Source organism: Choloepus didactylus, chromosome 2 (genome assembly GCF_015220235.1).
Source record: "Choloepus didactylus isolate mChoDid1 chromosome 2, mChoDid1.pri, whole genome shotgun sequence".
Lineage (NCBI taxonomy): Eukaryota > Metazoa > Chordata > Mammalia > Pilosa > Megalonychidae > Choloepus > Choloepus didactylus.
This window is the reverse complement of record NC_051308.1, coordinates 25,007,217-25,033,697: the sequence shown is the minus strand read 5'-3', so window position 1 is coordinate 25,033,697 and position 26,481 is coordinate 25,007,217. Positions and strand designations below refer to the sequence as shown.

General features: G+C 38.0%; 1 protein-coding gene across 1 annotated transcript in view; it reads right to left on the bottom strand.

Annotated features, from left to right (window-relative positions):
- Positions 1-26,481, bottom strand: part of FMN2 (formin 2) — a 408,121-nt gene that overhangs the window by 359,654 nt on the left and 21,986 nt on the right. The window contains exon 2 of the mRNA XM_037821962.1: positions 8,340-8,506. Coding sequence (XP_037677890.1) covers positions 8,340-8,506 — 167 coding nt within the window. The remainder of the gene's footprint in view (positions 1-8,339; positions 8,507-26,481) is intronic.

Here is a 26,481-nt window from a genome sequence, read left to right as displayed (position 1 = left end):
TCCCATGAATCCATTCTCTCTATACTCCCATTACACATGTTCTTCATTATCGTAAAGAACTTTAATCTTTCGAGTCCTCTGCTTTGTCTTAATTTTCTCGATTTATTTACTTAACCTTTTAGCACATAATCCATGGTCTATGCCAGCAATATCAGTTCCTTTGCCTTTTAGGAATTGCCCATTATGTCCCAAAGAGCCCAAATTCCAGATGTCTAAATGAAAAATTATCATCTTCTTGGCAATTGTTCCTTCTTAAAATACCTAGTAAAGTATCACCATCTACCTGGAAATGCAGATCAGATACTCAAAGAAATCATCTACTCCTTCACTTCCCCCAAATCCAATCAAATCACAAGTTCTGACCATTCCAAATCTAAAATTCCCTATAACTGTCTCTTTTCCATTCCTACTGCCTTTGTTTTACTTTAAGAAAGCATTACTCAGTAGCCATGTTTCACTTTTACCACTAATTTTATTTAACTTTCTTCAATCCATTCTCCACTCTGCCATCAGAGTGGTATTTTACAAATGCAAATCTATTTATGGTTTAACTGATCAAGATTATCCAAATGCGTCCCTAAGGTGATATAAAGGCCCTTCTTTACCTGTATAGCCTCCTTTCTATCTGTCATTCTCCTGATTTACACTCCAGAAATACTTATAAACGACACTTACATGCATCTCCATGCCTTTACATGCAATGCCTAATATAAAGACATCCCTTTATAGCTGTCCCCCTTCAGCAAACTCCTACTGATCCCTCAAATATAAGCCCAAGTATTTTGCCGTGAGTCACCAAGGAGATTTAATCCTTCCCCTATACTTTCCCTACAGCCTTGGACCCCAAATATGATTATGATATGTGTGGTAGTTTAAAGTTGTACGTACTCAGAATAAAGTGTGTTCTTAAAGCTAATCCATTCTTGTGTCTGTGGACCCACTGTAAACAGAATCTTTTGATCAGTACGATCTCAAGTTGAGAAGTGACCCACCTCATTCAGGGTGAGTCTTAATTCTCTTACTAGAATCCTTCATAAGAGGATAGACGACAGAAAAAAGACACAGAGAAGCTGAGAAAGAAGCAGCCTAAAGCCGAAAGCAAGGAAACCCAGGAGAGAAGGGAGAGACCAGCAGATGTCGCCATGTGCCTGGCCACGTGACAGAAGAGGTGAAGATAACAAGTAGCCAATCTTCAGAGAGAAGGTATCATCCTATTGATGCCTTGATTTGGACATTTTCACAGCCTGAGAATTGTAAGCTTTTAAGTTAATAAATTCCAAGCCAACCCATTTCTGGTATATTGCATTTCATAAACTAAAACAATATGTGATGATAGTTAACACACATTTAACATTTACTATATGCCCAGTAGTATGAAAAATGTTTTACTTGTATTCCTGCTTTCCTCTCACTCAGAAACGACTATCTTATTCCTCATTTCACAGAAGAAGAAACTGAAATTTGAGAAATTAAGCAATTTTCTGCTCCCAAAAAAGAAAACAAGGGGCAAACAAAATTTTGTGGAGCTGGATTAGGGACAGAGGGGAGACTGTACAACAAAAGGAATGAACCAATATTAAATCAACTAAATATGTGATATTTTTGAGCAAGTGATCATTTATAAGAAAAAGAATCCATTTTAATTTGACCTGAGCAACATCCTTCTTTAAGTGGTGTGCGAGTTATAATACTGGGACTCCTAAGAAAGAAACTGTAATCAGAGCACTTTACTTGCCTCTATAGTACAGTATTTACATGGTGTCCATATGTTTTTCAATTTTTAGAATAAACCTGTACACACAACAACATCAACTTCAAAAATATACCCTAAATGAAATAGCAATACATCCCAAATAATTTGGGCAGAGAATACAAATATATATTTGAGGCCCCCCTGAAGAGCTGGGGGAGGATGCAAAGGTGTTGGACTTCCACACCTGGATTGTTGATATTCTCACAAACATTGAGGACTGACAGTTTGATATGCTAAGCCCTCTGTCTTGGGGCTCACCCCTATGAAGCTTGTTACTACAAAGGAGAGGATAAACCTGCTTATAATTGTGCCTAAGAGTCTCCCCCTGAGTGCCTCTTCGTTGCTCAGATGGGGCCCTCTCTCTCTAACAAAGCCACCTTGGTGGGTGATCTAGCTGCCCTCCCCCCTACGTGGGACCTGACTCCCAGGAGTGTAAATCTCCCTGACAACATAGGATATGACTCCCAGGGATGAATCTGGACCCTGCCTGCATCGTGGGATTGAGAACATCTTCTTGACCAAAAGAGGGATGTGAAACGAAATGAAATAAAGCTTCAGTGGCTGAGAGATTTCAAATGGAGTAGAGAAGTCATTCTGGAGGGTATTTTTATGCACTATATAGATATCCCTTTGTAATTTTTAGTGTATTGGAATAGCTAGAAGTAAATACCTGAAACTATCAAGCTCCAACCCAGTAGCCTTGACTCTTGAAGACAACTGTATAACAATGTAGATTACAAGGGTGACAGTGTGATTTGGAAACCTTGTGGATCGCACTCCCTTTATCCAGTGTATGGATGGATGAGCAGAAAAATGGGGACAAAAACTAAATGAAAAACAGGATGGGATGGGGGTGATGATTTGGGTGTTCTTTTTTACTTTTATTGTTTATTCTTATTCTGTTTCTTTCTAGTGTAAAGAAAATGTTCAAAAATAGGTTGGGGTGACGAACGCACAAAAATATGATGGTAATGTGAACAGCTGATTGTACATCATGGATGACTGCATGGTATGTGAATATATCTCAATAAAACTGAATTTAAAAAAATTTATATATACCCTAAAGATAAAAGTACATCTGGTAGAAGCTGAGAGGTAAAAGGAATTCAGAATAAATGGAGAGAAAGGTAGAGGCACAACTAGCCTAATTTTACATGGTAGGTGGGGAAGCAAGAATTATCTGAATTTGATAGTACAACAACAAAAAAAAATCTTAGGTATGTCATTGTTCTGGGTGCTAATGCTGCCATTATGAAAAATACCAGAAATGGATTAACTTTTATAAAGGGGGTTTATTTGGTTACAAGTTTACAGTTCTAAGGCCATGAAAGTGTCCAAACTAAGGCATCAGCAACATGATGATACCTTCACTGAAGAATGGCCAATGGCCAATGGCGTCTGGAACACCTCTACCGGCAGACACGTGGCTGGTGTCTGCTCTTCCTCTGCCCCAGTTGCTTTCAAAATGGCAGTCTCCAAAATGTCTCTGGATCTCTCTTAGCCTCTTCGGCTCCTCTGCATCTAAGCATCAGGGTCCTCTCTTAGCTTCTCCAGAGCAAACACTAGGCTATCATCTCCAAGTGCCAGTGATAGTGTCAGTGTCAGCTTTTAGCTTCTCTCCAAAATGTCCCTCTCAGCTGCTCTGAGCTCCTTCTGTTTAAGAGCTCTTTTATAGGGCTCCAGTGATTAAACCAAAACCTACCTTGAATGTGCAGGGCCCATATCACCATGGAAATAATGTAATCAAACCTTTCACCCACAGTTGATTGAGTCACATCTCCATGGAAACACTCAATCAAAAGATTCCTACCTAATCAACACTAATACATCTGCCCCACAAGACTGCATTAAAGAACATGGCTTTTTCTGGGGAACGTAATATATCCAAACTAGCACAGTTATTTAAAGTACAAAGAGGAATTACTAAAGAGAAGGAATGGGGAGGGACAGGGATGGGGTTTAAGTGAGCTAAATCCTCATTTCTGATAGTGAGAAGGCAACAGGAATGTTGATAATATCATCTGCACACTTAAAATATCCCAAATCAAAACTAGCTAAACAAGAGTAAGGGGTACCACACCAGGGAACAGGATAAAACTGGGGGGACTGAGGCAAGCTTGGTCTGCTGCTTGTCATTGTAGACTATCTACTACTTGACTTTTTAATCATATGAACATAGTACTTTACTACTATTTTTAAGTTCTTAAAATGAAAAAAAAATGAGTAAAATTAAGGAAAGGGGTTTCAGTTTCAATCTGATTTTGTTATCATCAGCATGGATTTATGCAATCTGATTATCCAACTAATGGAGTAGATGTAAAACATGGCTACAAAATGAATTTCAATTAATTCAGTAATTTTACTACTGACTTCTATGTTGTGATTAGAGATATGTTTGCAAGGAAAAAAAAAAACGTCAGCCAAAATAATATTAAAAGCTGGTATGAAAATTAAGCATAATTTTAACATCACATTTAAAATAAAAACAAGTTTCTGCTGGTTAATATTGTACATGTTTCAAAAATAAAAATATGACAAAAACAATATATATTTAAAAAATAAATAAATTAATTTTTAAATTTAAGAAAACCCCAATATTTATTTACATTCTCTTAGAGCTAAGAGATGTGTCATGGTTTTCTGTTGCTTTTCTGGAAAAGATCTGACTAAATAGCATCTAGGTATTCTTCCTGCTCTAAAAACAAAATGAATTCAAACACAAATAATCATTTCTATTTGTTCATTTAAGTCTTCTTTCTTACTACTGGTGATGGGAAGTAGAGTACATTTCATTAATTTTCTGGTAGTGGTTGCTATTGGTTTTGATAAACAACTTACTTTCAACAGGTTCATGATCATGTTTCCTTTGCTCCTTTCTGACCTGATTTTTCATTCTTCCTTCTCGAAATTTCTAGCCTCACTAATATACTCATCCAAACCTAAGTCCATTTACATATATACTAAGGAACTTCCACCTAGCTGGTAAGCACGGGATCACTACACATTTAGCAAAATCAGCAGATCTGCAAAACCTAAAAAAGTCCAACATTTAAAAATATGTGCTACATCCAAAAATATTGTGCTAGAAAGATATTTAAGATCTAACAATTCATAAAGGATTAGATAGGTATAACCATATACTCAAAATCCTCAGGCTAATTAAAACTTGCCTTATTATTTGTGATGTAAATAGATAATGTGATATCTGAGAGTTATGACTGAATAAATCCTAAAGGCTTGTTAACAGGTAATCAACAATTGTGTAAGATAATTGTGGTTTGCTGAAAAACAGCTACTGATGAATATGACCAAAAAAAATGGTATCTAGTTATGAATAAAGGCACTCAAAGGAAAAGGAGTCTTAAGGAGATCCTGTACTGGCTTTATTCTTGCAAAAATAACCACCCAAATCTACAACCCAATAGGCAATAATCATGGACTCATGGTCAGCAACATACTGAAGACTGGTGTGTCTTGTCCACAGGGAGCACGGCAGTGGCCACAAGCTTTAAATTTTATAGAGCATTAACAACAGGTTTTGCATTTCCAAGTATTGGGAATCTGATTTAAAAAAAAAAAAAAAAAACTCAGGAACGATGCTTTTCCTCACAGTCTTACGCAAAGACCAGACAGAGTGATCCATGTAAAATACAGAGCAAATTTATAAGCCACCCCCAACTCCCACTGCATTCAAAAAAAAATCTTCCAGAAGTTCCCACTTAAAAAAAAAAAATTCCATTTGCCTTCCTTGGCCAGACCCTGCATGTTCTGGCTCCTTGGACCTTTCTGTCCTCATCTCATGAAGCTTCAGCTACACAGACCCTCAGACTGTTCCTCACATAGTTCAGGCTTGTGCTCTCCCCAGGCCCTTGGTACTTGCTGCTTGCTCTTCCTGCAATGGCTTTCCTCAGATCTCACCTCACAGCTTCTTCTCATCATTCACAAAGTCCTTAGAGAGGCTTCCCTCTTAACATCCCCTACCTCAATCACTCCATCATATTATTCTGGTTTATTTCCTTCACAGCTTTTACTAGTGTCTGATATAAATTAATTTACCTTTGCTTGTATTTGTCTTTTACCTGTCTTTTCTCACCCTAAATGGCATATGTTTCAAGAGAACATGAATCTTATTTGTCTTGCTCACTATCATATCTCCAAAGCCTAAAACACTGCCTGGCATGTAGAATGTATTTGGTAAATATTTGTAAATGAATTACCATTATCACTCAAAGCCATCTTCACCTTTTAAAGTTCTTTAAACTTGAATCAGTTAAAAGAGTGAGAGAAAACATGAAATCCTTTCAGATTTTCTATGGCACTCTAAAAAGTAAACTGTTAGGCCCTGATGCATGTATAACTAACATGGGACTGAAACTCAAAGGGTTGGTTGAAGTACACCAATCAATCAATTGCATCAGTAAAATCCCCAAATCAGAGATGTTCAATGCTTTACTTACGTGAGTAAATGGAGAGAGGAGAAGAGAGAGGGGAGAAAGGATGGATGCAATGTCAGGGGGTGGAAAGAGCACCAGTTAGGAGCTTATTCCCACAGTGTTCTCTATCTCAAAGGGCAACTAAGCTCAAGAGAATTTTTCGTTATAAACCCTCCCAAGAGCTATTTTCCAGTAATCAGCAGAGAGACCAATTAGCACAAACTTCTCTCCCTACAGGTAACTACATTCCTCCTCATATGCTCATTAATACTTCAGTCTACTCCATTGTTACCTTTTCTGGATTTTGAAGAAAATATTGCCTATGTTTACAACAAATGCACAGTTCTCTATTGAAGAGGTACTTCAGTATATTGAATTAAGTTTCTTACTATAGTATCTTTAATTTGTTTTGTGTTCACCTTGGGAAGAGGGTGGAAGGGTAGTATAGGGTCAATGAACAAATCACATAAAGTTGGAGAAAAGGAGTTTTCCCTTTTGGAGGAAAGTACCATATACAATTTTAAGGAATCTTATTCACTTATTGTTTGCTTTTCACTCTCCAGCCCACCTCCAACTGCCATCCAAAATAACATGGCTGGAAGGAGTTACTAGTCTCTCTAACATAAGGATGGAGGGAAGTGGAGCAAAAGAAGCAGCCCCCTTATTTGATTAACATTTTTTAAAATATGAAAATGAGTACCCTATTCTTTTCAGTTTATTCCAATTCCACATTTACTGACCAATAAGGCTCTTTATTTCTGAGGTTTAAGAGGAAAAATGCAGTTAATTGGGGAATAGTTTTAAGCAAAAAGTGCTACATATGGCTAGAGTTTGCCTTTGTACTCTATTTTATTTATTATAATTCTAACTTGCCAAATTGATGGATCTTCTAGAAAACAGCTCTACCATAGTCCTCAGTTTCTGTCCCTAAAATAACACACATCTCTCACAGAGGAGAAAGGAGGAAAAAATTAATCTAATTCCTCCCATAGGAGATCTACCTAGCAGGGATTACCTGCCACGTCATTGAAAACAAAAGTACTTTACAGTAAGAAAAAAATATGTTAAGAAGCAAAGTTTCACAAGTCATGGCATATCCTAGGGAATTTACTTTCAAATGGAAATATAAAGAAGATCTCAAAATATTTTATAGAACCACTGATTTATTTTCCTAATACTGCAGAGAGATCAAGGAAGACAACAGATATGCAATGGGTAAGAAGAGGAAGAATAAAACCAGACAAATAAATACACTTTATTATTCACTATCACATATTGATCTCAGCCAAGACTCATTTTCATTGCCTTTCAAAATTCATTATTTCACTCCTTTGATCAGCAGCATAAATAATTAAGAGGGTTATACAGAAAAGGGGTGCAACTGGAAGCAATGGAACAAACGTAATTAAGCCTTTTGGAAAATAACCCATTACTCTCCTCATGAATACTGGGTTCCACACAACTAAGCTAACCAGACCTTCAATTTTCTTCAGAAATTCATATATGAGAATTCGTACATATCTAGGTTCTGGATGCACACTCGTCACAACCAATGTCACAAATGTACCACATACCTGAGAAAGATTAGCAATACTCTGGCCTGGAAATGATAATCCAGCTGGGCTGATATTCGTTATGAATTATGAACATGTCTTTGCGTTACTGTTCCGCAGTATTAACTCTCTTGGTGAATGGGAGCTAAGGGAGAAAGCAGACAATGCTGCTTCATGTCAATATTTAAAACATTAATGTGTTAGGAACATAGTGAAATAGCATTCGAGGACCCATGGAAACCTGGGGCCCACTGGGACCAATAATCCTGCCCTATGGAGTTGCATCTGAAAGCACATCTGTGCACCTGCAAACTCAGAAAAACTGACATAAAGCAACTTTAAAATCATCACTGATTAAAGCAGACTAGAAAACTATCCAGAGTAGTCCTCTGTTAAGAAAAGGAAGTTTGGAAAATATACTTAAAAATACCCTAGTCAAAAAGGAAAATGTAGAAACAGATACACTGTTGAATGGCTGAGGGGAGGAAGGCATGTATCACATGTTGTTTTTAAATTACAGGGTGACTGGGAAGACACACAGCACAATTGCTATTTCTGTTGCAATCTGCCTTACAGACAGACGTAAATTCCCCTACTTACATCAAACGGAGCTGAACTTGACTGGGCACTCTGATTACACGGCTCCCTGAAGCAGTCACTAAAAGGAAGTAGAAGACCCATAGCAATGATCCGTGAGCAAAACTTCTCTGCTTCTTCTGGAGGTGCGTTCTCCTGCTGGCTGAACAGCTTCTCCAACAGAGTTCGCCCTGCAGATGAAAACACAGTTATTAGGAGAGAACACTCCCAGATCACATCACTAGGCTCAGAACAGTCCCAGTGGAGAGAAGCTGAGTAAACACAGTTAAAGAGCAACACCGTTTCCAAGACTGCTGACATGCATGGAAAAGGAGCCTCTCAGAGAGAGAACTGAGGTCTTGGGGCCTGAGACACCACAAATGAAGGGCAGAGCTTGTTGCTCCCCCATCCCCCAAAATACTTTCTACCCCAGAAGAGAATGAACCAAGTTAGAGAACCCCTTATTCTATTGGATTTAATTGGTAATCCTCCTCCTTCTTTGTTTTCCTGCAGATATTTCTCTAAGAAGTACTTAGCAACCCAATATTCTACCTTTAAGTCTAAGAAATGTCAATGACTGACATTCAGTCTCAGGCATGGCAATGGGGAGCGGCAGAGAATGCAGAGACAGGAAGGCAGACAGCGGCTCCGCAAGGTCACCACCCCATGAGAAGAGAAGAGAACTGGCCAGCAAAAAAATCTTTAAAAAAATTATTTTTTATTAAAGTCACCCTAAAGAGAAATTCCAAATTTTCTCAGATGACCCTCAGAAACATAACTCTAGGTTAGGTCCAAGAATAAGTCTTTTATTATTTCCCTAAAAGAGACTAGAGAAGAGAGGCACGACATGAGAAGAGGACAATTCTGTCATGACACTAGTCTCACAATTTTTTTGCCTTTTCCTGTGTTTAAAAATAAAAACATCTTAAAATCTGTCACTCTGATATGGAAGTGAAAGAGAAGGGCAAAAAAAATTGTCCTTGTTCCTTCAGGACACTAGAGAACATTCTTTGGTTTTCCAGGACATTTTTTGAGAGGAAGTAAAGGATTTTTTTTTCCTACAGAACTTCAGTTTGCCTCCATCTAGGAAACCACATCCTTCAATTCTCAAGTGGTTAACAATCATAATAGTATATCCATTGTGCACATCTTACAGAATGACTGAAAATAGCCACAAATGAATTTGTTCATTCCTGTAACTCAGGTATTGTATATGACAGAGAATATGGGAGAAAGGACCTTGCATGTGTGAGTGAGCTTGTGAGTAAATGTGCCTAATACATATCATATATGTATGTTGTTCAGGGTTACTGGACAACGTGGAACAGAGGGATGTCCCTCTGGACACATCCAATTCTATGATGAGCAGATGCCCCTAAATGCTTAATCCAGAGTTTCTCAACAACAACACTATTAACACTGTGGGCTGGAAAATTTGTTTTGGAGGACTATCTTAGGCATTGTAGGATGTTTAGCAGCAGCCCTGGCTACTACTCACTAGAAGTGAGTAGCACATCCCACGCTCAGTTGCAACAACCAAAAATGTTGGCAAACTATGCCATATGTCCTTGGGGGGACAAAACTGCCCAAGTTAAGAATCACTGCCTGAATTTATCTCTATAAGGGAACTTCACCTTCTTGCATTATCAATACTCTAGCTGCCCCTAAGAATATCCATCCCCTTTCTATAATCTTCTCTGGTGAAGGCATGTTATGTCAAATCCCATATATCTTAGGAACAGGAAGTAGATTGTTATCTTCCTTGATCCTCACAAACACTTTCAAATAATTTATTCTCCTTCAAAACCATTATTTCCTTTGAAACTCCAGCCGTCTGACTAGATGACCTGCTATCCCTGCTCCTTTCTGTAATCCATCAACCTCTTGTCACTCACTCTCATTCACTAAATTATTCACCTCCTGACTCACTATCCTCCTTTATATCTCTACTCTACTCTTACCTTCATTCTCAGTGATGTTGACACCACATGGATGATCAAACCAACACACAGGTATATAACTCATGGCAGTCCTTGATTCCTTGACTCCAGTCAACTTTTCCTCCAACCCACATTCCCTACCCAATTCTATGCTCACACTCTTAAATATGACATTTTCAAGAGCAGTAACACCTCCAGAATCTCAATTTCAAAGCCTCCTCCAAACCCTCCAGTGGCTTCTCAATACACACAGAATAAAACCAAACTCCTCACCATGAGTGAAGAGGCCTCTGCCCACCTGCTCCCTCTTACCACTCTCCCTCACTCATGAACACACTGAGCTCACTCTCACATTAGAGACTTTGCACTAGAACTCTCCTCCCCCAGATGGCTAAATGACTCACCCTTTCATTTCATTCAGTCTTTGCTCAAATGTCATTTCCACAGAGAGATTTTCCTGACCACCCTGTCTAAAATAACACACTCTGTCACACTTTTTTTCCATTTTTTCCTTTTATTCTTCTTCAAAGAGCTCAGCACTTGGATATATGTAAGTTGGCAATCTGTCTCCTCCTGGATATACTGGATTATAAACTTCATTTCAGCATACATTCTGCTGTTTGTTCACCACCTGATAACCAGGCACAGAGTAGGTGAACAATTAATTTTTTTATCATGAATGAATATATACACATACACATATACATAAGCACAAATGCCTGGGTGGAACACCTAATCCTGGACAGTTACTTTCTATTCTTTTAGCTCTTACTCTAGAATTGCCTCTAAAAATCCACCCACCACATAGACCTTAAATCTATTGTCCCTAACATTAGGCACAATCCATCATCTGCATATGCCTTTACTTCCTTCTTTACCATCTTATATTCCATATTCCACCATTACAATTAACTCCTTGCAAACACTTCAGTTTCCTCATCCTTCTAGCTTTCCATCATGCTTGCATGGTAAAACCACAACTTGTCCCTGTCTAGTCACCCACATTCTTTTTGCCTGCAACTGGACATTGTCAAAGACACACATATGTGTTGACTCTTTTTACTTTAGGATCATGATTATAAAATTCAATTAGGCCCAACACTACTCGCATGCTACGATCTCCAATACAATTTTGTACATTCCCCCCCCATCCACTCTTTCCAATGACAAAATGATATTCTTCTCAAATAATTTCTTGAGAAGTTGGACAGTCCAAGGTACATTGCAAATATACAAAAATTTGTACCTTTATCCATCTTCTCTGCCTTCTTCCTGTCAAGAGAAATAGATACTGATCAAAACAAAAGTAAGTTCTTCCTCTTGTGTTCTGAGTCACACTCCTTGTTGGATACACAGGATTTGACTTCTTCAGTTATACCTTCTCTTTCCTGAATCACAAACATCTCTCTCTTTACAAGTCATTCCCATTATCACAGAAACATTTAAAAAAAAAAAAAAAAACCCACTATGAGCCCTCTGTGCCCCACCCCCAGCTACTGTCTTGCTTCTTTTCCTCCCTTCACATCAAAACTACTTGCCTTAGTTAACTGCATTTGCTGCCTCCACCTTCTCACTTTCATTCATTGCTCAGCCCACCATGATCTGACTTCCATCCCCACAATGCAAAAAAAAATGTTCCCGTCATGCAAAAAGTAGCAAAAGAAACTGGTACCCAGCATGTTACCAATGGACACTTCTCCGTTTTCACTGTACTCAATTTCTCAACCTCTCAGAAAAATTTTACTGTTGACTGACTCCTAGTCGTTGAGACACATTCCTCTCATCTTCCCTACCAGTCTCCTATTTTTTCCTACCTTGCTGTTCGTTTCTCTCAAGTCCCTTTTACTGGCTTCTCTACCCAACAAAGTAAACGTAGGAGTGCTTTAAGGCTCATCCCACAGCCTATTCTCTCAACTCAATCTATATTCTCTCCCTATAATCTCACCCAGTCTTTAAATACCCCTCTCCTTGAAACTGGACTGGTCTTTGTGACTGCATCAACTAAAAGAGTATGGCAGAAGTGATACTATGTGATTTTGAAGGCTAGGTTATAAAAGGTGAGGCAACTCTCACTCTCTCCCCTACCCCCGGAACTTTGGAGTCCTGAGCTGCAATGCTAGAGGATCTTGTGGCGAGATCACACATACAGATAGACAGAGGTTCCCAGGGAGACCCAGCTGTTCCACCCCCCAGGCACCAGAGGTATGAATAAGGAAGTCTTCAAGGTGGCTCCAGCACCAGCCACCCTCTGATCGCAGCCACATGTGAGACCACAAGTCAGAACCATGAAGCTCAGCCCAGTCAGCCCCCAAAACCAAGACTGAAAACAAATGATGGCTTTGTGCCAGTAAGTTTCGGGTGATTTGTTAAACCCAAATGGCCGCACAGCAAACACTGCTAGTTACCAATCACTTGTACCTGATGCCTTGTTAGTCCAGCTCTCCAGATCAGGGAAGCTGGGCAACTCATTAGTCCACAGGTCCACCACCAGGAGAAGTGCAATGAGAGCCCCTGGAGAGACATAATGGAATCTTGACCGCCCAATTAGTCAGTGTCACTGAGCAGTACCCTCATGAGGACTGGAAAGAAGAGAGGAGAGCTTGCCCTTGAGGGGGGATGCCATGCCTCTCCTGAACTTTGGCCCTTCTGTGTGAGGTAAGCTCTATCCTTTAGCCTAATTAAAGGGAACTTATACCATTTGTCTCTATCTGATTGTCTTTATTTTAACCACAACACCTATTTCATTGTTAGAACTCTGTCCATTCCAGTTCCTCAAAAGAGAAGACACATGAACTGACAAACCATGGAAGAAATATAAATGGCCAAAAACCATGTAATAAAATGCCCCACAACCAGAAAACCTTTTCACCAATTAATTCTACAAAGACTTTTTTAAAGGTAAGATTCAATAGAGCTTCAGTTCTAGGTACAATGAAGTAATCACACACCCTGTCTCACCCACTAAACACAGTTATGAGAGAATGCACAAGGCAGCTATGTGACGATTCTGGAGACTGTATCAGAAGGAGGGATGGGGAAGAAGATGAGAATTCAAAGAACCACCAAACCAGTGAAGAGTTTTCCCATTTTTTTCCTCTAGCATCCCCCACCCTAGATTCAAGGCAACCTGAAACCCAGAAGTGGACATCAGTGCTGACAGAGAAAGCTCTAGGATGCAACTCAGCAACATGTGTTAAAGATCTTAAAAAATTCACTCCTTTTGACTCAAGAATTTAACTTCTAAAAATATACCCTAGGAAAATATTCAAAGGTATATTCAGAGTAAGGCATCATAGGATTATTGTGAGAATTAAACGAAATATTCTATATAAAGTGCTTAGCACAGACCCCAATACAATAATTAATGGATTATTAATAAGTAAAAAAAATGAAATAAACTAAAAATAAAGAAATAGTTTAAAATTATAATTTTAAACAAATGAGAGCTAACTATACAGCTATTAAAAATCATGCTACTCCAAAAAGAATAATCCAATTGATTTAAACATATTGCATATACCAAAAGGACAAAGAAAAATAAAATATATATGTTAACTCTGGGGAATGTTAGGACACCAGTCATCACAGACATAATGGGAAATCATGAAACATTTATCCTGCCTTTCCAGTATGAACTGGATTTCAGGGTAATAAAATGCACCTAGAAAATAAAGGGAAGCTTTTCACTACAGAAAAAAATCCAAACAAAAAATGCAAAATAAGTAACAGAACAAGAAAATCAACATCTTGTGATCCCTAATGATATGATTCTATCATTCAATGGATGGGAAACCCATTAGAGAAAAGGTCAATTGAAAATCTAAAAGGAATCAAGTTGTCATCCCCAGATCCACTAACTATTCATAACTATATAAGAAAATCATACATGATGGGCTTCCTGACACAATAGGTTATAAAGTACACATCCCTTGTATAAAATATCAAGTATACTTGATGGATACATACACACACACACACATATACACAAACACAAAATACTATATATATACACACACACATAGTATACAATATATATATTTTTACAGTTCATATAGATGTATATTTCACCATATATATACGAAAAATATCAAGAACACGCCCTCCCCAAGCTCTGAGGAAAAAAAAGAAAGTAAAGAATAGGGCATAAATTTAACTATATGTTTGGATCTAACTTCCAGTCTAGGGTACCAGAGAATTCTGAAATGGAATAGTTACCAGAAAATATTAAACAAATGCTTCTATTTGCATTTGATATAACAGCATTGTGGCATACAAAAAAAAATGTTCCTTTTCAGATGCATATTGAAGTATTTGAGGTTAAAATAATATGATGCCTAGCACTTAACTCCCCAAAAAGGTGCCAAAGGAAGAGGAAGATGGAACTTTTATGGCAAAATATTGATAATCATTGAAGCTAGACAATGGGTCCATGGGAACACACAATACCTCTACTTTTGTATATGCTCAAAGTTTTCATAATACAAATGTTTAAATCACAACATTAAAAAGGTTTAATGACATGGGAAAATGTGTCACAAATATTATGTGAATCAAGATTATAAGCTAAGCAAAATATGTTCCCAATTTTTTAAAAACAATAGACATTAATCCAATTTATTAAAAGAGTCAAACCACCATGGTAGAAATGTGAAAAGTTTTTATTTTTTCTAGGAACTGCACTTCTGCTGGGCTATACTGAACTCCCCTTCCAATGAGGGGATATAATTTGGAGGGAGGAGTCAAGGGAGAGTTGACAGAGACATGAACATTAATCCATTTTTCTTCCTGCACTTAATGACTAGGATTTAATCTAGTCACACTGACATACTACATGGGATTTCCTAAAGCTAAACTGGAGAGAAAGGGCTGAACTGAAGCCTTCTAAACCCAACCTAATACTATCCAGCCGAACAAACTGCTAAGACCAGGAAACAGAGTCTAGAGGAGTCTAGACTCCTCTAGCAGCTATGGTAGCACTAAAACTTTAGAAAATTCTCAAGAGCCAATAAAATCACCTTACATAACACAAATTGTGATAAACTTCATAAGTACACAGAAACTAGTTTCCGGTGAATTTATAACTCTGTAAGTACAAGGGCAAGAGAGGGGAAAGCTTCTTAGGCTCTCCCTCTCTCCTGCCCATCAAAAAGAAAAAAGAAAAAGAAAAAGAAAGATCCAATGAGAATGACAATCTTCCTGTTCTTCAAATCCAGCCTCTAACTGCCATTTCATGCCAGGGATGTTAGTTAGGTGTCTTGCCCAAAGTAACACTTTCTAGTAAAGATCCATCTCATTTATCACGCACCTTTTATCTAATATATAGCCTGAAAAATTCAGAAATAAGAGGGTACCCATGGATAATTCTTTTATTCTTTCTTTATAGAATAAACAGTGTTTCTCATTTTCTTTTCCACTGAAAATATATGGACTCTCTCACAAAACTTTATGAAGTGCATCTAAGTGATTCAAGACATATGTGTAGAAGTTGTGAGCATAAGTTATGGAAGCAGACTTCCTTGGTTCAAATCCTGATTCTACCGTTTTCCAGCTATAACCTTAGACAGTTATTTAACCTCTCTTAAGCCTTAGTTTCCTCATCTATAAACTGACAATAATCATTCTCATTACCTCCTAGGATTGCTGTGAGAATTAAGTGAAATAATTTTTGTAACAGGCTTAATAGTAGTTCCCAACATGTAGCAAATACTCAATAAATGTTACCTATTATTATTATCAAGATATAGTTCAAAGACTCTGTACTTGCAAATGTGATGATAATTACAAATTTGGTTAAATTTAAAAGAAGAAATAATAAGTAAATAATGGAAAAATATGAATGTACCCATAATCAAATCTTGGTTCTAAAAACATTTGAAATAGTACGATAAAAAGCAAGAGGGTTATAGATGAAAATATTTTGTTCACCAAATTTTGTGGGTTGTTTTTTTTTGGACATTCAGGGGGATCTTAATTATATCAACAAATTAATATTTAAGTCCCAGCTTGCTAGAATTCCTACCTCTATTTTTAAAAGCCTGCATTAAATTCATAGAGACAGAAACTAGAATACTGTGGGGTGGGAAGGAGGGAGATGAGGAGTTAATGCTTAATTGGTACACAGTTCCTGTGGTGGGGTGATGGAAAAGTTTTGGTTAATGGATGGTGGTGACGGTAGCACAACAGGGTCATTTTAATTAACACCAATGAGTTCTATATTTGAAAGTGGTTAAAATGGAAACTTTTGGTTGTATATATGTTACCAGACAAAAAAATTTTAAAAACCATAGAACTGGGCAGAGGGGCAAGATGGTGGCATAGAGAGTAGTGGAATTTAGTCAGTCACCTGGAACAACTGGAATAACACCTCGCACACCAACCTGGACTGGGAGGAATGCCTGATATCGCAGCATAGTATCTGTAAGCAAAAGCTGTAGAACCGTGCCAAGAGTCCCCTTCCCCTACCGCAGGCTTTGCTGCAAAACCTCGCTGTGGTAGAAACTAGAAGCACTCTCTGAGCGAGCAAATATAGCTCAGCTGAGCTCCAACTAGGGTTTTAATTAACAAATGTGGACTGCTCAGTACAAGCTACAAACCTCCAACAAGCAGACGGATGCTTTTAGTGATGACTGACCTTAAAGAACCAGAAGACTTCTCTGTCCTGGGAGGGGGAGCCCAGAAGACTGGGTGTTACCTCTGGCCGACGAGTGAAACTGGGAGGCTGTGTACTGGCTCCAAAAGGGGGAGAGGGCTTTCTGTCCCTTTTTCTCTCTCTCAATCTGAGGGGCTCAGAAGAGAGAGCCGCAGCTGTTTTCAGTTCGCAGTGCTCTGACCCAGACAGGGGTGGAGATAACAGTCAGAGAGACTATTCAAATGCAGGTGATAACTCCCTAGGCGGTGTATCTTCCTAAGAGTAAGGAGATGGAGCCCAGCTTTCCCATGAGAACCAGACCCCAGAGCCTGGGGTGAAACAGCCAAAACAGAAACTAAGGGGGCCATATCTCCTTATACCAGTCAGGAGCAACAGGCGGACACGTGCCACCTGCTGGGCAGGCTAGAAAAAGCACAGCAACTGGAAACTTCACAGGAAAGTCTGTCATTCCTCTAAAAAACACCCTGAATATAACCCCATTCTGAGACCTGAACCCTTTCTGGTCTGGAAAAATCTGACTGGGGTAACCAAGGAAACCAGATGCCTAGACAACAGGAAACTACAATCTATACTAGGAAAAATGAAGACATGGCCCAGTCAAAGGAACAAACTTACACCTCAATCAAGATACAGCTGAGATACTGTTTCACTTTAATGAAACAATCTATTAAAGATTTTCAGGGAAATATGCTAAATCAAATGAAAAACCAAATCAACAAGTTCAGAGAAGATATAACAAAAGAGATGAAAGCTATAAAGAATACTCTGGGTGAACATAAGGTAGAAATCAAAAGTTTGAAAAAACAACTGGCAGAATCTATGGAAATGAAAGGCACAACATAAGAGATGAAAAACACAATGGAGACATACAACAGATCCCAAGAGGAAGAAGAAAACACTCAGGAACTGGAGAACAAGACACCCTGAAAGCCTATACACAAAAGAAAAGATAGGGAAAAGAATGGAAAAATATGGGTAACGTCTCAGGGAATTGAATGACAACATGAAGCATTTGAATGTATGTGTCTTGGGTGTCCCAGAAGGAGAAGAGAATAGAAAAAGGGCAGAAGTAATAATAGAGGAACTAATCAATGAAAATTTCCCATTTCTTATGAAAGACATAAAATTACAGATCCAAGAAGCACAGCGTACCCCAAACAGAACAGATGTGAATATACCTATTCCAAGACACTTAAAAATCAGATTATTAAATGTTAAAGACAAAGAGAATCCTGAAAGCAGCAAGAGAAAAGCAAACCATCACAAACAAAGGAAACTTGATAAGACTGTGTGCAGATTTCTCAGTAGAAACCTTGGAGGCAAGAAGGAAGTGGTGTGATATATTTAAGATACTAAAAGAGAAAAACCACCAACCAAGAATCCTATATCTGGCAAAACTATCCTTCAAATTTGAGGGAGAGCTTAAAATATTCTCTCACAAACAGACAATGAGAGAGTTTGTGAACAATATACCTGCGCTATAGGAAATACTAAAGGGAGCACTAAGGACAGATAGGAAAAGACACGGGTGAGAGGTTTGGAACACATTTTGGGAGATAGTAGCACAGCAATGTAAGTACACTGAACAAAGATGACTGTGAGTATGGTTGAAAGAGGAAGGTTAGGAGCATGCAGGACACCAGAAGGAAAGAGGAAATATAAAGACTGGGACTGTATTACTCACTAAAACCTAGAGTGCTCAACAATTGTGATAAAATGTACAAATATGCTTTTACATGAAGGAGAACAAATGAATGTCAATCTTGCAAGGTGTTAAAAACAGGGTGGTATTGGGGAAAAAATACAATCAATGCAAACTAGAAACTATATTTAACAGAAACTTTGTAATATGCTTCTTTTAATGTAACAAAGGCAACATACCAAAGCTAAATGCCTTTAAGAGGGGGACATAAGGGAGGAGTATGGGACTCTTGGCATTGGTAATGTTGCCTGATTCTTTTATTCTACTTTAGTTTAATTATTTCTTTCCTTTCATTGCATTTTAGCTGTCATGTTTTTTTTCTTTCTTTCTTTTTCTTTTTCTTTTGTCTCTCTACCTTCTTTGACTCTTCCTCCTTCTTTGTGGAAGAAATGGAGATGTCCTTTTATAGACAGTGGTGATGGTGGTGAATACGTAAATCTGTAACTATACAGGGAACCATCACTTGTTTACTTAGGATAGAAAGTATGGTGGTGAACAAAACTGTCTTAAAACAAAAAAAGGGTGATGAAGAAAGCTTGAGGGCACTACATTGAGTGAAATTAGTCAGACACATAAGAACAAATATTGCGTGGTCTCACTGATAAGAACTAATTATAATACGTAAACATATAGACGTGAAATATAAGTTAACGGGATATAGAACAAGGCTAAACAATGGGGAACAGTTGCTTATTATGAGCAGAATGTTCAACTAGGTTGAACCTAAGTGTTTGAAGTGGACAGAGGTGATGGTAGCATGTTATTGTGAGAATAACTAACAGTGCTGAAAGGTGTATGAATGTGGTGGAAAGGGGAAGCTTAGAATCACGTATGTCACCAGAAGGAAAGTTGGAGGTTAACATATGGGTATGTATAAAACAGTAAATCTTGTGGTGAACAATGCCCATGACTAACTGTACAAATATTAGAAATCTCTTTCATGAACTAGAACAAATGCATGAAACTATAACTAGAAGCTAATAATAGAGGGGTATATAGGGAAAAAATATACCTGTTGCAAATGATGTACTACAGTTAACAGTATTTTAACATTCTTTCATCAACAGTAACAAATGTATTACACCAATACTATGAGTCAATAATGGAGGGGGGTGGTTAGGGGTAGGGGAGGAACTGAGTTTTCTTTTTAGTCTTTATTTCTTTTCTGGAGTAATTAAAATGTTCTAAAAATTGGAAAAAAAAATAATTGTGATGATGGATGCACAGCTGTATGATAGTACCATGGGCAACTGATTGTGTACTTTGGATCTTTGGATGATTGTATGGTATGTGAACAATCTCAATAAAATTAAATTAAAAAAAAAAACACATAGAACTGTACCACAGTGAACCCTAATGTAAACTATGGACTACAGTTAATAGTAAAATTATAATAATATTGTTTCATCAGTTATAACAAGAGTACTACACTAATGCAAAGTGTTAATAATAGAGAAAATTGTGTGTGTGAGGGGGAATATGGGAACTTTGTACCTTCTGCACGATTTTTCTGTAAACCTACAACTTCTCTGATAATAAAAAAAACTTTCATTACTTGTTTTACTATATTTGTTATATTCATGTTAAAAATAATATTCATTCAATAATAGGGAGCTTATTAATCATTACTTAATGTTCTCCACTGATATTTACGCTAATCCCCTCCCCCCACATACATATACAGCCTAGTTAATGAAGAGCAAAGCATGTGGAGTCAGTTTCGTAGACACACATTATCCACAAATAAGCAAAACCTTCATTGCTAAGTAAAACTCACAGGGCTACATAAACATGAAAACAACAGCTAAGAGACAAATGGAGAAGACTACTGACAATCTTAGCAAATGCAGGAATCCTGTGCCCAGGCAATGAAGAGTAAACTGGGACCTTGCACTCAAGAGTTCTATTGAGCTAGTAACCAGTGACACTATAAATGAATAGAAAACCTTTTATTTGAACAAAACTATATAATGTAAAATGCATTTCCACATCTACTATCAGCTCTGACCCTCCTGTTAGCTGTGTGAAATAAGCAGAGCAAGGCTGATCATGAAAATTTCAAAGAAACCAACTGAGGAATGCAAAGGTTCAAGAATCTGCCTGAGGTCATAAGACTAGAAAGTGGCAATGCCAAAACTGTGTGCATATGCTGGCCTCCTAATTTTTATTCCAGAGATCTTCTACTTCTGAGTCAGCCAACAACTCTGGGAAAAGCTCCTGACCAACATTCTGTACTAAGATATAAAAGAAACAGACCATGTGGTCACACCCAGCAGTGGCTAACAACCTTGTTACAAAACCAAAGCCCAAGAAGGAACAGTCTGTTTTAGAACACACTATCTTAACTAAACTTCCTTAGCGGAATTGAGGAAAAAAAAAACAACAACAAAGACAAGATATAACTAAGCACTTTTGAGTCTATCATGTGCCAAAGGCTGTCCTAGGCCCACCAGAGGATATACTCAGGAAGAACAAACACCCCCTCCCTGTAATTAAGAATAATACTATTAGACAGTGTAGATGGAATATTTTTGTAGAAGAGGTGCACAGGACAGGTTCGTAAGTGGTGATAAACTGAACAGGGAGAGCCTGTTCCATTTGCCTGAGACAATAAAATGTCTGAAGTGGAACAGAATCTTAATACTGAAATCTTCCCCTAGAGGAAACAGGATATTTTTTCCTACTACCCTTGAAAACATATGTAACTTTTTTGTTTTTATTGATTCCCAAAGACCAATAATGTTTTATCAGTATCAGTATTAAATTACTTAGTGTCAGTTCACTATTTTTAATTTTCAGCTTTTTAGAGAAACCTAAGAGATCATTTAGCTCAATTCTCTAATTTTGCCTGTGAAGAAATAAAGGTCCAAAGATCTGAGTGATATGTTCAAACTCATACTGGGGGAGGACTAAATGTGAGTTTTGTGGTCAGCTTTGTGTCCTATAATAGCATTCATTTTTAATCATCCTTTTCTAAAAAAACCATATTTGACAGACTACAAATGCATCATTGATATTCTTCCTTTTTGTCTTTTTTTATGACCAAAAGATGGACAGAATATAACTATTATATTTTGAAGTGTCAATATAAGTTTCTGTTTCTTCTAGGCTCTATATCTTTTGCAAAATGAGAATTAAACAGATGTTGCATTGGGTTAAACTTTTCTTTGATCTTATAGCTCAGACATATCTAGCTAATAAACTGACCCTAAATTCCCACATTATTTATCAGTTGAAATAACAGAAGGGTACAAGGCTGTTGACAAGCAATTGCTTAAGTTTATGATGTCAGTGAACACAAATACATCACAAAATATGTATTATACATTGATGGCCTATACTAACTATGATGGTTAGGTTCATGTGTCAACTTGGCCAGGTGATGGTGTACAGGTGTCCAGTCAAGCAAGTACTGGCCTAACAGTTACTGCAAGGACATCTGTGGCTGGTTAATAAACCAGAAGACTATTTATTAAATCATCAGGCAATTGGCTGCAGCTGTGACTGATTACATCAACAAAGGGCATGTCTTCCACAATGAGAGAATGCAATCAGCTGGATTTAATCCAATCAGTTGAAGACTCTTAAGTGAGACAGATAGAGGACCCTCACTTCTTCAGCTGACCAGCGTTTCCTGAGGAGTTCATCGAAGTTCAGTGACGTTCATCTTCATTGGAGTTGCCAGTTTGCTGCCTGCCCTACAGAATTTGGACCCATGCATCCCCACAGTTGCGTGAGACACTTTTATAAAATCATGTATTTATAGATATCTCTTGTTGATTCTATTTCCCTAGAGAACCCTAACTAATATATTGACTAAATAAGAAAAAACAGATGAGGAAGGTTAATTATGATCAAAGAGAAATTAACATGTCTATTTTCAGGTCCAAAGTGCTGTAAATTTTACAGTAAGCGGAAGACTTTTACAGTAGTAAAAGTCTGACAATATAGAAGTCAAAGATTGTCTCCACCAAGGAAAACAAACATGTAGCCAACGGCTGAACCAATAAGGAAAAACAATCACAGAGCATAGGAGGAGAACAAACCCCTTCCCTCAACTACAGAGTCTATGACCACAGCTCATGAAGGAATTGAGACAAAAAGGAGGTTGACATTTTCTCTACGCCCAATGGAGTCATCTGAACTCACCAAACTTTATACTTGGTGTATCTCATATAAGACACTCTTACAAGTAGATCCCTTCCTCTGATCCCATTGTTAAGCTCAAAATTTTGGTTAGGAAGGAATAATCTAGATATTTTAAACTCTATAAAACACAGATAGGGTGCAGATTTGCTGGTTTTCTGAATCCTCAATAGTAAGTGCTTATAACATGTCTTTATAATTGTATTGAGGAACTTGACTGCTCTGTGTAGTGAACTGAGACCCACATTTGATACATTTATGTTTCTTCACTTGGAGAAGAGTAGTAAAAGAATGTGATTAGCATTAATTATAGTAAATATGTCTACACTGAGATAGATCATTGAAAAAGCAACTGGTATAAAGAGTTCCTTGATTAGTCAAAACACAGTTTATTAAAATTTATATTAATCTGAATTTTAACTTTGGCATCCATCAAGGATTTTTTCTGGGAACAGAAAAAAAAGAAATTATGTAACTTCAATTCATCAAGGTCTGAAAATGACAAGAATAATTTGAGAAATTTAATCTAATAAAATTGGCAAAGGAATGTCATAGAACATATATGACAATAACTAGTGACCACTTTTGAAGATCTATGATAGATTATGGATTTCTTTGACCTTTTTTTAAAAAAAAGCTCTTGATACAAATTAAGGTTCAAAGAAAAAAATTATAGAAATGTCAGAAGGAAAATGCTTTAAAAGAAGAGGAAAAACTTAGTTTTAATTTATTAAGTTAAATCCATAAAAGGCAATCTAATAGATGGTAGTTTCTAAAATACCACTGACTAAGGAAAGTTTTACATATTTAAAGAAGGCTCATTTAAAAGCAATGAGTCATACAGACCATACCTTCTGCTCTTACTGTTTAAGTCAAACATCACTGATTCTTCTAGTTGGAAGGAAAGTTAATGGCCATCGAGTCCTGCCTCCCCAATGTTGTGACCACCTCAACAGATCTTCATCGTCTCTGTCTGCGCACTCCAGTCAAGATCACCTGTTCCACATCTGGGTGTTCTATGAGGGACAGCCTCCCTTATGTTAAGTTGAAATCATATGAAATGCTAGCAAATCCAACTCCTCCATCCTGAACTCATCTAATGTTTTACTTGAATATAAATCTCTGGTTTCAAATGTTTCCCTGTTAGTCCATAGGGAGACACTAAACACTTTTGATAAAAGCATTACAAATCATCCTGGAAAGGAGGGGATGACTAATTTTAAAAACATTTTTGGAGGTATATTTTAACAGTATCTAAAGACTGAATGCATATGGGAAGAAGATAATGTGAGGTAGCATAGCTGACTTGCAGAACCCCCGGTTTCTGACTTAAGAAACTGGCCAAAGAATTGTGCTGGATGGTAGTGCCAACCACCTAGGCCAGCAATAAGTAAGGGAGGCTGGGGTTAGAGGAAAGATAACTTCAGTGTGGAACTATTCTCACATCTATATAAAGATGTTGGGAAGGCAACGGAAAATTTCTATCTGGAATTCACAAGAGAGATCTGAGCCAGAAAATTGAATCCGGGAGTCCTCAACACACATAGAAAAGGTTCTCCAGGGTGAACATTAAGATGGATTACATCTGAAGAACAGCATTTAGTTGGTAGGGGTTAAGAAAAAGGAGAGGACCATGCAAAGGCATTTTAAAAGCAGCCCCAAAGGTAAAAGGCAGCTAGAGGAGAAGGATATAATGGAAACCAAGGGATGGGTGTTTTTTTCTGATTGGATAGAGTATTTATTATACAATTGTTAAAATGATGCTTTTGAAACATTTTTAATAATTAGAGAAATTTTTATTAATGTTGCGTATAAAGCACGTCCTACTAAATTAAAATGTTAATAATGTGTCTGGATTTTAGGATTTTTGCTTCCCAAAGAGAGCATAGAAGATTCATAAAGACTGATCATATATCAGGTCAAAAAGAAAGCCATAACAATTTTAAAAGAATCTACACAATGTATACTATGCTCTATAATCATGTTTCAATTATTTTGCTGTAAAAAAATTAAAAGACTGCCTTTAAAATACCGTATGACTATAAACTATACATACTATTAAATAACCTTTAGGCTTAAAAAAAAAAACAGCTCACAAAGGAAATCCTACAATACTTAGAACTGAAAAACACTGAAACATTTCTTTCCCAAGATAATCAATTAGAAATAATACAAAATGAGATACTATTCCCATTAGCAACAAATATATGAAGAATCCAGAAACTAGCTAAGAAAAGAAAACACAAACCTCTGTGCAGGAAAGTTTAAAACTCAATTAAAAGGACATAAATGATTATCCAAATAAACAAAGAGGTTTTCCATATTCTGGGATAAGACGACATTTTAAAACTGCCAATAGGTCCTCAATTTAATCCATACATTTAATAAAATTCCAATCAAAACAACACTGTGCAGAGGGAACCTAAGATGGCAGCTAGGTGAGACAGGGCAAAAAAACACCTCCATGAAAAATACTAGATAAAAACCAGAAAGTGACCCAGAACACCACTTCCAGAGTAGCACCAGGCAGACAAGGTCTGCTAAATCTACAGGGACCATGCATTTGGGGAAACCAGGAGTCTGCATTCTGAAACGAGTGAGTGAGTCAGCTGAAAGTCCTTTGGCCACGCTGCAGTGTGGGGAAACAGTGGGTTGGCATTTGGAGATGGACTAGTTCTTTAAAAAGAAAAAAGCCTGGGAGCAGCTGCAGACAGACGGGAGCAGGCTGGGCTAACGCCTCGGTGTCTGGCGTGGAGGATACCCCTTCCCACACCCACTGCTGACTGTCTCGGGCCCAGGGGAGCAAAGGGGAGCCAAAATAAGAAAAAAATGCATGACTTGCAGCCATCTCCCCAGCGGGTAGGGGCACTCCTGCCCAGGGCTGGACCCACAGCACAGAGCCATGCCAAGAAACCCAGTGTGACAGGGAGTCTTTTCCCGCAGCACCACACACACACCACAATATCGGCCGTGGACAGTGGCCTTTAATACAGCCACGGCTGATTGTCCCAGAGCTGGGAGGGTGGAGCTGTGCGGAAAGAGGGAAGTTAACACGTCCCATTCAACCATCTTTGAAGCGGGCTGGGAACGCCCCTGCATGGCCCAGAGACCCAGGGCTTCCTGGCGGGCCAGCATGCACTAGTGACATGGCACGGCCCTCCCTCCCTCAGCAGAGGTCCTGGAAGAACACAGCAGGGAAGGGGGAACCACTCAGAAATCCCAGGGAACCTATGCCGATACCAAAGACTTTTGGGTCAGCGGCAGAGAACAGCCTTTAATCTCTGGGAACACCTGGGAAGTTTGATTACTAAAGCTGCCCTTCCTCCCTAACCACTCAGACACACGCCCCTCATTCAGGGCGGACAGCACTGACAACACACCAAAATTAAGTGCACCAATTGGACCCCACAAGAATCAGATCCCCACACACCACAAAGACAAAGTTGGGGAGAACTGACTTGAGGGGAATAGGTGACTCACAGACGCCATCTGCTGGTTAGAGAAAGTGTACAACACCAAGCTGCAATTCTGACAAATTGAAGATCAAGTAAAGCAAATGCCAAGAGGCCAAAAACAACAGAAAATCTTAAAGCATATGATGATAAAACCAGATGATATGGAGAACCCAAACCCAAACACCCAAATCAAAAGATCAGAAGACACACAGTACTTGGTGCAATTAATCAAAGAACTACAGACAGGCAACAAGAGCATGGCATAGCATATAAA